We start from the raw sequence: 12,827 nt of genomic DNA, 5'->3' as shown, positions 1-12,827 counted from the left end.
TAGATTTTAACATTTTGCGACATATCACTTTGAAAATTGGTACCTAGGGGCTTATTTTATGAGAAACTCGAAAATGGGCATCTTGGTACTGTGGACGATAGAGGGCGCTCCATGCTGCACTTTTGATGGTGTAAAATGGCCATAACTTTTTTGCAAGTGTGGTTTTTGTTTGTAAAGCAAACAATTTTCCCAACGTTTTTGGGTAAACAAGGTACTTGTTAGAACCCGCTAAAATTAACCGTTACCAAGATATTTTGAGTTCGGAATCACGCATATGTTCGGAAGAAAAAAGCATTGTTTGATTTGGTACGATACGTGTTTCAGTGAGAGTTTGCTAGTGCGAAAATAAATAGGACGTTTTAAGCTTAAAGCTTTTAAGTAAAAATTAAATTTCTAATTTGATAAAATGGCTGAAAGTTACAGTTTTGGATAAATGACAAATATGTTATTAGTTCTTGCTTATTGTATAACAATTCATCAAGCATTTGCTGCTATTGAGAGATGCCTTCGCGAAACCGGTAGTGTTACTCGTCAATTATGGAAGACACCGTATGATAAGGACTCCTCGGATGGAGGAACAAATTTTGGAAAGAATCCATGAAAATCCTACACTAAGCACCAGACGGTTAGTTTTAGAAGTAGGAACATGTATGGATGTGATTCGAAGAACGTTGAAAGAACAGCAGCTTTATCCCTACCACATTTAAAAGTGGTAAGTGTAAGACCTTTTGCCTACGGATTTTGAACAACAATTTTGGCCTTCTGTCAATGAAAACAGACATCAAAATTTAATTGCTAATCAAATTTTGTTTACAGATGTACCATGCTTTACAAGAAGTGGTGTAACTAATTTTCATAATGAACATGTTTACGCTGATGAGAATCCCAATGCCACTAAAGTAACTCATTTTCAACATAAGTTGAGGGTCAATGTGTGAACGGCAATCATTGGCAATTTTATAATCGGTCCTGTAATTTTACCAAGATTAACTGGTGTGAATTATTTAGCATATAACATTTACAACATACGCTGCCAGATTTATTAGAAGAATTACAACTTCCTAAAAACCTAATATACTTGTTCTCGCTTTATTAACAATCTCAGGAAATATGACCACATATCTCATACATTTAATAACTTGAACTGGTTAACGTTGGAGAATCGTAGATTGCTTCATCTAGAAACTTTCTTTATGAAAGTAGTTACTAACCCATCCTAAGCGAACAACAATTTAAAAACTAATATAAGAAGACCCTAATGAGCAAACAAAAGCATTTAATTCAGTATGAATTTTTTTTATTTTTTTATGTATATTTCTTGTTTTTACTTGACATTTGTAATTTGTATTTAAAACGTTATTGTAGATTTAAATACTTAAGTAGATTTTGTAGTAAAATTGTACGTTGGCTTTCTGTGCTGACTGCGCGCTGTATTACCATGTAACTTTTTTTTTGCAAATAAAAATATTTCTATTATTATTATTATTATATGTGGTTCATGCATGATGAGGCTCCATCGCATTTTACTTTAAATGTTCGGAATTATTTGCATCAACAATATCCAAGCAGCTGAATTGAAAGAAGAAATGACCCTCCTGGTGGCCACCACTTGACTCCATTAGATAATTTTTTGTTAAGGCGGCGTAGTCCTGCTCATTTGCCGCTTTTCCGACGCCTAATCCGCTCTCGTGATTGGTCACTTTTAGCATCTTAGAAAAGTATTTAAAAAAAAAAACCTCACATCAGAATGAGTTGAAAATTGATCAAAGTGTTTCTTATTCGATTCCGCTCAGATTCACTATTTTGTTTGGCGATCCGTTATAATTTACATTTTGTGATTTGCTATTATTGGCTTCCCTCGTCAGCTGTTCAGGCTGGCTTGCATCTTGGTCGGGCGTTTTCACGTCGTTGCCAGTTTTACTGATGGTATTTTATTTACAGTTTATTAAATTTTAAGATAACCAGATCGAATATCACAAAACAAAATAGTGAATCTGTGCGGAATCGAATAAGAAACACTTTGACCAATTTTCAACTCATTCTGATGTGAAGTTTTTTTTTTAAGTACTTAGGTTTTTTTTTAAGTACTTTTCTAAGATGCTAAAAGTGATCAATCACGAGAGCGGATTAGATGTTGGAAAAGCGGCAAATGAGCAGGACTACGACGCCTTAAGGTCTTTAAAAACGATGTTATACTCTAGAGCAGTTACTTAAACTTACTTAAACTTTTTTCGTGATGGAACCCTTTTAAAAAACTAAATTTTTAACGGAACCCTTAACTCTAAACTAAAAGAGCAGTTATATGTAAATTGTTTATTATTAATCATACAAAAAAAGATAGATACAGTAAGTAATGAGATAGTAAGCAAATGATAACACTAAGTTCATTTAATGCGAGGCATGTTATTGTTTTTTTTATTCCTCATCAACTGGGTAATGTCAGGCTTGATAGAAGAAAGTTGAATTCTCATGTCTGGTTCGGCATCCAGTCTATTGCGGTATTTTGTTTTTGTAGCTGTATATGCTGAAAATCCCGTTTCATATAAATACGTTGTTGGGAACGGCAGAAGAACATTCAAAGCTTCTGTGGCAAGTTGTGGATATTCATCACGAACCCTGCACCAAAAATCATTTAGTGAAATTGTTTTGAACAATGAGTCCATGCTTGTATCCTATGTCATTTCTAGAAATGATTCAGAGATCTGATTTGACATATTTTCAGGCTTCTGCAATTTAGATGAAAAAGGGTTTTGAATCCATGAGCTTATTTTCAATTTTCTATTCTGTTCTTCAGGAAAGTAAGATTCAAAAGTCCCTTGCAGATCATTGAGATATTGCACCAATTCTCTCTTCTGTATCACTAAGACTATAGTGACTAAGAAACTCATTTAGCAATGAAAAGCTTTCGATTTCTCTCTTACCAAGCCAAGTAATCCAAAAATCTAATTTTCTTTTAAAGGCAGTTATTTTGTTGTTAGCATTGAAAACTGTTATCTGTTTTCCTTGTAGTAAGTGACAGGTTTAATTCGTTAAGTTTTCCAAACATGTCTACTAAAAATGCTAGTCTAAATAACCAGCTTTTATCGGACAAACGGTCTTTTAAATTAAAAGGAACATCTGTAAGAAAAGCTTCTAATTCTGTTCTTAGTTCAAAAAGCCTTGTCAAAGTTTTACCCCAAGACAATCATCTCACTTCAGTATGGAGCAATAGTGGTTATGATCGCTATCATAATCTTCACATAATATTGAGAACAATCGGGATTGTAGTGGACGTGACTTGACAAAATTAATTATTTTTACTGACTCATCAAGGACCAATTTTTGATTTGGTGGCATTTTCTTAACCATCGGTGATTGTCTATGCAGGATGCAGTGGCCGCAAAACCAGTTCTTGTTTTATGTTTGCTGCGATATCGTTCGAAAGCGGCACTGTAGAAAGATGCTTTACAGATTTTTCGTCGAGCATACATTTTGTTATGTCTACCACACATGGTTTTATTAGGTTTTCAGCGCTAGTGTGCGCTTCTCCTGCTTGGGCAATGCGGTAACTAACCAAATACGATGCCTCCGTGGCCTTTTCATTCACAGTCTGAGTCGCATACGTCATAGTTTTTTGACTTCTTAATAATTGTTCTTTTTTACATAGAAAAAATTCTTTACTTTTGTTTTTGAAGTCGGGATGTACAGTTTCTAAATGTCGGCGCATCTTAGCAGGTACCATCGAACTATTAGGAAGAAGTTTGCGGCACAACATACAAGAGGTGAGCCGTTGGAATCAACAAATCCGAGATTGATGTATGATTCTTCATACTTTCGTTTTTACCTTCAGTGTGTCATTCACATACAACTGAAGTTGAAACTGTTCTAAACTTGCATCGGACGACATGGCTTAAATTTGGAAAAACCGCACCATTGTTAGCCCACCACTTCAAAGGATCCTCGTTCCTTGGGATAATTTCTTCCTCCAAGTAACGGTTTACTTCAACTATAGCACGTGCCTGCGGACTTTGATTGACCTTAGGATGAGATGACACCGACTTATTAAACTGCTTCCAAAGGTCAAATAGTGGCTTTTCTGACGTCGCATTACCGGCACCAACCTCTAACTACTAAACCAGTACCATATTCCTTCGCCTTATCTGAAACGACAGGATTACTAAAACCAATATTCTTAAACCTTGGATCCAGAAATGTTGACACAATTAGGGTCTTACTGGACTCTAAATCTCCAAGCCGTGATGTTATGTTTTGTATAAGATTTTTTATAAAATTTTGGCTAACTTCGGTAGTAAACTGATCGCTATTCGACATCTCAATACAAACATTTTTCAACCCATTTGTCATGATTATAACTAAAGATAATGTGACGTATTTTTCCCAGACATTAACTCAGTTACATCAAAAAATGGTTTTAATATAATTACTAATTCCTTCATAAATGTCCACTCCTCTGTGGGAATGACTGGCAGACAAACTGAATCCATTAATGCTAGAGTTGTTCGTATTGCTTCTTCTAAACTCCACAAATCTTTCTAGCATTATATATGTGGAGTTCCATCTTGTTGCTACGTCCTTTTTGAGTTTTTCGGTTCTTTGCCTTGTTGTCGTTGAGCATTATCAAACTTATGTTTGGCATTTGCACTTTGCTTAAAATGTGTCACAATTTTACTAATTTTCCTTAAGGTCCCTTCCTGAATTAACTTTAGAGCATCGGCTACTATTAAATTTAAGGTATGTGCATAGCCAACCAAAATGCCTCCATTTTAAGTCCACAGTAATCGCTTTCTTTATATTTGCAGCGTTATCTAAAATGCACAGCAAGATGGATTTTTCAGGTATATTCCAACATTTAAAAGATTATCTGCTAAATTCCTACTGCTGTGCCCTCCCTCATACCCAACGCAATCCAAAAGAACAGATTTGACATTAAATTCAGGATCTATGAAATGTACTGTAACTGCCATTACACTATCTGTATTTCGAGATGTCCAGCAGTCTGTTGTAATTGTCATAGATGTGACTTCTCTTAAAACATCCGAAACTTTGTTCTGCACTTCTTCGTCCTGGAAGAAGAGCATTACTTAAAGTTTTTCTAGTAGGCAATTTATACCTAGGGTTTAGAGCTGAAATAAAAGCTTTAAAACCGGTGTCTTCAACCACGGAAAATGGCTGAAAATCTTTTATAATAAGATTCAATAGAAGCTCGTCCAATTTTTTTTGTTGGGACATTGTAATTCTCTTATGAGTATATTCAGGCATTAACTGTTGCTGCATCTTTTTAGCTTCAGATCGAGCCGAGGGAATTATATTTGATGAACTTCCTTTAGAAGTCGATGGCAACACACTTGTATTAGAACTACAGGGTTCACTAACAGTAGAAGTACCACCGTTTTGGGTATGCTGTTCAGTATTTGCTTTTCTAGTGTTCTGAACACGTTCAAAGTGATGCAGTCTTACAGAAGGATGTTTTCTGCTAAGATGTGCTTTAAGGTTCGTTACAGACGTTTTATATGAAAAAACTAACTTACATATATTACACTTGGCTTTGCTGTTATCTTCATCTGAGACAGAGAAGAAGTTCCAAATATCTGATTTCTTATTCGTCTTGTTAGTTAGATAAAAGAACCTAAATAAATATACAAATAAATAACAACTTCAAAACATATTCAATGGAATTTACCTTTTTAAATTCTAATCTTCGAACAAGCAAACACAGCACACTAACTTTGAATTAATATTTTGAAATATTTCACACCTTTCTATTGTTTTTTATCTTCCTATGATACTACGTTATATATGCTACTTTTTCCACAATAACTAACACATAGGACTGGATGTGGCCAATCGCCCACCAAAAAAGGCAAATAACCCGCATTCCCATTGGTTTATCGACGGTGAATCCCAGGCGCCCGCCAATCGTTTAATATAGAGACAGAAAAACAATAACAAATCGAGAATAAAGCCCTGTCTGTGAATCCCAGGCGTTCGCGCCTGCTACCAATCACAGTATTTTGTTTCATACCTCTCCTTGAAGGCTTGAAAAGTTTCAGGACTTCTAGGGATCACTACCACTTGCCATCTATGCTGTTCTAACAATTTTGTTGTATTATTTGCGGTGAAATTTCTTATTTCGATAATTAACACTTGAGCGTTTGAGGTTTGAGTTATTGTAATTTATTTAACAAAAAGTGAAGACGACGAGTACCTACACTAAAAAATTCAACAAAATATTGCTTAAAACAAAAAAACACCGAATGACAAAAATTTTCATGAAAATTCAAAATTTAGCTAGTAAATTAAAAAAAAAAGCAAATATTCTTTATAAAGTTATTTGTCATTGTCTTCAACGCTACTCGCTACTTATAAAGTAACACTTTAGCAACTGCTATTTAAATAGCAGCTTTAATTAACTGCTATTTTTGTGTAGCAGTAGCAAAAGCAACTGCTATTCAAAAATAGCTGGGTCGACACATTCTCCGCGCCAAACAATCCTCCTTTATATTATACCAGCAACCATCCTCAGAAACTTCGGAGAGCCAGACGAGGTCATTTGATTGCTTATAGTCCGGGGGCGAATGGTGGCGTACGAGTAACGCTGTAACATTTCGATGTAATAGGTCGGGCATTTACTTAATAATATATATATTAAATTTTCGTATATGTACCAGTAACACCTATAAGTAGGCATTTCGTTTTGGTTGTTTATTTTTATCTTACGTAACTTTATTCTTATAGGGTCCACTTTAATACGTGCATTCATTTATTATGACTGCTGGCGGAGCCCTACCGGAGGTTGCTCCGCGGAGCACACTTTGAGTAACGCTGCTCTAGAGCAATTAATACAGAAAAAGAGTTATGAGCAAGGATTCAAAATGCAGCCAATATACTGAAGAACAATGAGGACCTGATGCAAAGAGGACTTTTTAACTTTTTACGCCGTGTTAAAATGTATCTTCGCATTAAATCAAAAAAAATCGTCCTGCGAATTACGTTAAAAGTAACGATAATTTTTTTTTTATTATTCCGGTGTGGCCTCAAAGACCAAAACACGAAATGTCTTTTACTCAAAAGCGTTTCCTTTACTAAAAAAACAAAAACCACACTTGCAAAAAAGTTATGGCCATTTTACACCACCAACAGTGCAGTATGGAGCGCCCTCTATCGGCCACAGTAAAAAGATGCTCACTTTCGAGTTGCTCATAACAAAAAAACCCCGAGATACCAATTTTCAAAGTGATATGGCGTAAAAAATTCGATTTTTATGTCTTAGATTTAACACCCTATAACTAAAAAACCAAGCAACTCTGGGCTAGGGTAAGTTGCTTTAAATCGGCTTATTATGACCTCAAGAATATGTCCCAGGATTTTGTACAGACTTTTTAGAGACACCCTGTATGTATGTGTACTACAAACCTCCATAATTTGGTCTTCATGTATTGAATGGTTTTCATCCGCTTCGAGGTGTATGTCGGGCTGTTCGACTCGTATGATGGATTTATTTAGTAACCTTGAATAATAACACATTATTATACAGGGTGTGTCAACAAGGTAGATAGAACTGAGATAGCGCCTTAACTATACGAGGTAGAGCACAAAGTTCGGTTTGTAGGGTAGACAAAAACCTACGAATTAAAAATATTTTTATGTATACTGGGTGCGGCACAAAAAAGTTACTATAAAATATGATTTTTTTTTAAATGGTACGGCCCTGTATATTGTGGTACTAAAATGTGTGGCAAAAAGAGTACTTTACTTTGGTATAACGTTTTTAAAATTTCGGTGCGGCGTTGCAACGTAATTAATTTTTTTATGTTATTTTTTGCCTTTTAGTGGGTTCGTTTAAAAAATCATAATTAACTTAAAATTTATTCTGCGCCTATGAAACTTGTACCACAGTTAGTCTAGGGTACCTCCTCTAGGCTGAGTATAATTTGTAATTTTTTAATACAGGGTGTTTTTAAAGAACTTTCAAATTTGCTGAAATTAAATACGTAATATCTCACTGTATATTTTTATCTAGTTAAGTCTGTCCCTCAAATACCTTCATTTTTTATTTAATATGTGCTATAGCTAAACCAAGTACTTTTTGAGATATTTTAACTTTTCTGTAAAATACTATGCATAAAACGGGTATTCTTTAAGTTTTGATCAAGATTGCTTAGAAAAAATTATTGAAGAATTAGAATTATTACTTTTCCTACAATTATTATTATTATTATTATTACATACTTGAAAAATTCACCAATACAATTATTCACCTAAAACAGCAAAAATAAATTACATACTAGGTACATACTTACGTATTTTTGCATAAATGTACATCGTTACACTAATTTTAAATTTTAAAGATCAATTACAATTATTATAAATTCTGTTCAATATGATCTCCTAAATTTTGTACGCAAACGTTTACCCTTTTTGAGAATGAATCATTACCAACATAATTGGCGTGACCGTTTGAAAAATCTCCCGAATTTTATTTTTCATATTTTCACTTGTGGTAGGAGTTGTTTGATAGACTTTTTCCTTCACATATCCCCACAAGAAAAAATCCAGTTTAGTCAAATCTGGGAACCTTGCGGGCCATACCCGTTTTATGCATAGTATTTTACAGAAAAGTTTTTACTCAAAAAGTACTTGGTTTAGCTATACTGCCTTGCTTAATGAAAACGCCGTAACCAACATTTTTTCGATTTTTAGTTTACGGCATTTATCATCCCTTCTGCAACTTTTGGCGTTGGCCAAAAAGCCGTATCTGAACATTAAAGTAATATAATGAATAATATCGTAATCTTATTTGCCGTATATGCACAAATTTTAGTTTCCGTTAATGAATTTGCCGTAAACCACAATTTTTAAAAGAAATTGCCGTATCTACATGTGTGCGTGCATATACGGCAAATCACCCAAACATTTTCAGCATCTTCGACAGCGATCTGCTTAAGACGACGCCGTATCTGATTTGGAGGTTAGGTTTTTGTTTTTAAAAACATGTCTTTTGTAATGATCGCAGGTGCAAAAATTAAAAAGTCCGGTAAAACAGTAACGTGATTAATAAATTTTAAACTTACGTTTAATTGTTATTGAGAAGTGAAGAGCATTAAGTGCAGATAAGGTTTTGTTTAAGTTTCTGCTTATATATATATAATATTTTCATATCTTTAAGGACAAATAAGGCAGCTACAAATAGAGATACTGTTATTTACAAACCTACTCGTCGAACAAACGTAACTCCAAACCAAAAAATTGATCGTACGGTTATTGTAGAACACATAAATTCATTTGGGCCAACTATCTCACATTTTCGGAGAGCACATGCCCCAAATAGACGTTACCTTCCGTCAGATATTAATATTATGGCTATGCATAAACATTTCAAACAGAAATATCCCAACATACCTGTCTCATATCAAATTTACCGTGAAGTAGTAGCAGGGCAAAAAATTTCCTTTGTAAAACTAGGACATGAGGAATATTGGTCCTGTAAAGTTTTTGAACTACACTGTAGGCAAGTGGGACATGATAAAGAAAGGATAAGTGATGAATGTGATGTATGTCAAAAATGGGCTTCCCATAAACAAAAGGTAAAACTTTCAAGAGAAGCTTACCAAAGAGACGGTGATTCAAAGGGCAATTCAAGTAGTTTGATAGTATCTGCTGATCTTCAAAAGGCAAGAAAGTGGTTAAGTAATTTGTTTGTAAATTAATTTATAAGATTTGTATTTTATAGGTGATTATGCTGCCAAGGGTAGAGATGTTTAAAGAAGTAATCTTCACCCAAAGGATTATCGTCTTCAATGAGTCTTTTGTTCCCGTCAGTGAAAATAAACAAAATAAAGCCTGTGCTGTCCTCTGGCATGAAGCAACCGCTGGCAGATCGAAATCTGACATTACATGTGCATATCATCGATTCTTTGTCATGAATAGAGACGCAAAAGAGATTACGTTTTGGCTAGACAATTGTAGCGCACAAAACAAAAATTGGGGACTGTTTTGTTTTTTTATATATATGGTAAACTCTGATGATATCTCAGCACAAAAAATTGATGTGAAATACTTCGAACCCGGTCATACTTTCATGAGCGCGGATTCATTCCACCACTAAGTCGAGCATTCATTAAAGAAAAAAGGGAAGAGGTATGATATCCAGAATTTTGTGGATTGTGATCAAAAGGCCAGATCGGAGAAGTCTCGATTCACCGCTGTTATGGATATCCAACACTTTTTTCAATGGGGTGATTATACATCGCATTACAAATTGAGTAAAAGATCTCCTGGTCCATATTTGCAGTCAATGGTTCATGTCAGATTTGAAAGGGGTAAATACACCCTGGAATATAAAAATACTTTTGATTCTGAATTCCTTACATTAAATGTATTAACAGCCAAATTTTCTAAAACTGGAATCCCACCTCCCAAACCCATACAAACACCGCGCGGTATTTCCAAAGAGAGAAAGGAAAATCTGTTGAGTAAGCTTTCTGCAATTATTCCCACAAACAGATTGCAGTTTTGGAAAGAGCTACCAGTTTCCGAAAATGTGGATATGTGTGATTCCGATGATGAGTGAGTTCACTGTTATTTTAATGTTCATGTTTTACTACTCTAATAATACGTTATATTTAATTTAATAAAAGGTTTTCTTCAATGTAGTTTTTCTTTATGCTTACTTTCTTAATATAATACGGCATATATTATGAAGCTAATATAGGTGACTTAAATTTTAAACTAAAATACCGTAAGTACATGTTATGAAAAAATATATGTTACTCAAAAAGTAACATATTTTGTTTCTATTTAATAGACTTTTTTAAAAGAATTAGTTAAAAAGTTTTATAAATGTCAACTGCAAGAAGCAAAACATAAAATGTCGTTTTTCTCGAAACGCCATTTTCGTAGATACGGCGTTTTCGTTAAGCAGGGCAGTATAGGACATATTAAATAAAAAATGAAGGTATTTGAGGGACAAACTTAATTAAATAAAAATATACGGGGTATTCCATTTGAAAAATTTGAGATATTGCGTATTTAATTTCAGCAAGTTTGAAAGTTCGTTAAAAACGTTCGTTAAAATAGAGGAGGTACCCTAGACTAACTGTGGTACAAGTTTCATACACGCAGAATAAGTTATAAGTTAATTATGATTTTTTAAACGAACTGTCTAAAAGGCAAAAAATAACATAAAAAAATTAATTACGTTGCAACGCCGCACGGAAATTTTAAAAACGTTATACCAAAGTAAAGTACTCTTTTTGCCTCACATTTTAGTACCATAATATACAGGGCGTACCGTTTAAAAAAATCATATTTTATAGTAACTTTTTTGTGACACACCTAGTATGTGACATAAACCTACGAACTAAAAATATTTTTAGTTCGTAGATTTTTGTCAACTCTACAACTTTGCTGTAGACCTTTTTGCTCTACCTCGTATAGTTAAGGCGCTATCTTAGCCGTACACCTTGTTGGCACACCCTGTAGAAGAAGTAAGGAAAAAAACTAAGGCTTACCTGTATGCTTCTTTGACATGCTTGGGCTGCACCTCGTCGCTAATATCCATTCTCGCCATGGCCTCTGATAAACGTATCATGCTCTCCAATTGTCTCACCGTTATCCTCCAGGTGGATTTACCGGTGGACGAACTGTCTCTCAATCTCAGGCGATTATAGAAACTAGGGATCAATAATTGTTTACGATACGACAAAACGCGGAATTTCGATCTTAAAAACTATAATAATAAAAAATTCATTATAGATAACATGTTTCACTTACAGAATTAAGCCCTAAATACAGGGCGTGCCAACCCTATTTACACACGATTTTTTACGCCTTTGTTTATGATATGAAACAGAACTTAAGATAAAACTGTTTATTTGGAAATACTAATTTTATTGGCAGCATTGATAAATGTACAAAGTGTCTCAAAAACAAAGTTTTCATTGTCAAGTAAGTTTTTTTTCAACGGAACGCCCTGAATATTTTATTGAATTTTTATTCTTTATGTAATTCTAGATCAAAAATGTATAATGCACTAAACGTCAAATATTGATGATTTTCGAGATAACTTAGTAAATAGTAGTTAGCTTTCCACCTCATAATTGGCAGATTGTATCAAATTTCCTTGATCAATAGATTTGAAAGGTACTGGATCGGAAATAAAGGTGCCTGAAGTCCAGTCACCTGAATTAACACCGCTAGATTTTTTCTTGTGGGAATATTTGATCAAATTGATCACTTTGTACTTCTTCATAAGCTAACATTTTTTGGTTTTTCTACGGATTTAGTTGCTTTGATAAAATCTTACTTACGAGGTCGTAAACAGTTTGTTGAATATGAAGGCTTTAAGTAGAGAATTGGTGCAATGTCAATAGACTGTATTTAAATGTTAATAAATGCTCTATTCTCTCATTTTCTAGCAAATAATGTTGTGTTGGCCAGAGTGGATGAGGCGATTGATCTGGGAATTACTTATGATACAAAATTAAGTTTCGCTAAGCATATAGCAAAAATAGTTTCTGACTCTGCCAAATTGTTGGGTTTTGTTTATCGAAACTGTCGGAACTTTGAAAATATTAATACTTTAAAACTACTTTTTTTCACTTACATACGCTCAAAAATAGAATACGGATCTCTAATTTGGTACCCAATTTATGATCCTGATAGATAATACCCGATAGATGATATTGAGCGCATTCAGCGCAAGTTTATGAAGTATCTCTGGTTTAGAGAGGAAGGTGTCTTTCCAGCCAGAGGTTTGGATAGTCAATTATACTTAAATAAATTTAATATTATACCCTTAGCAAAAAGAAGAGAAATTCTTTCCATAA

General features: G+C 34.1%; 1 protein-coding gene across 1 annotated transcript in view; it reads right to left on the bottom strand.

The window, feature by feature from the left end:
* LOC126750532 (DNA replication licensing factor Mcm6-like) overlaps positions 1-12,827 on the bottom strand; it is a 49,867-nt gene that overhangs the window by 8,107 nt on the left and 28,933 nt on the right. The window contains exons 9-10 of the mRNA XM_050460172.1: positions 11,511-11,672; positions 7,414-7,507 (exon numbers count right to left, since the gene is read on the bottom strand). Of these exons, the coding sequence (XP_050316129.1) occupies positions 7,414-7,507; positions 11,511-11,672 (256 nt within the window). The remainder of the gene's footprint in view (positions 1-7,413; positions 7,508-11,510; positions 11,673-12,827) is intronic.

Source organism: Anthonomus grandis, chromosome 2 (genome assembly GCF_022605725.1).
Source record: "Anthonomus grandis grandis chromosome 2, icAntGran1.3, whole genome shotgun sequence".
Lineage (NCBI taxonomy): Eukaryota > Metazoa > Arthropoda > Insecta > Coleoptera > Curculionidae > Anthonomus > Anthonomus grandis.
The sequence above is the reverse complement of the archived record's forward strand: the minus strand, read 5'-3'. Positions and strand labels throughout refer to the sequence as shown.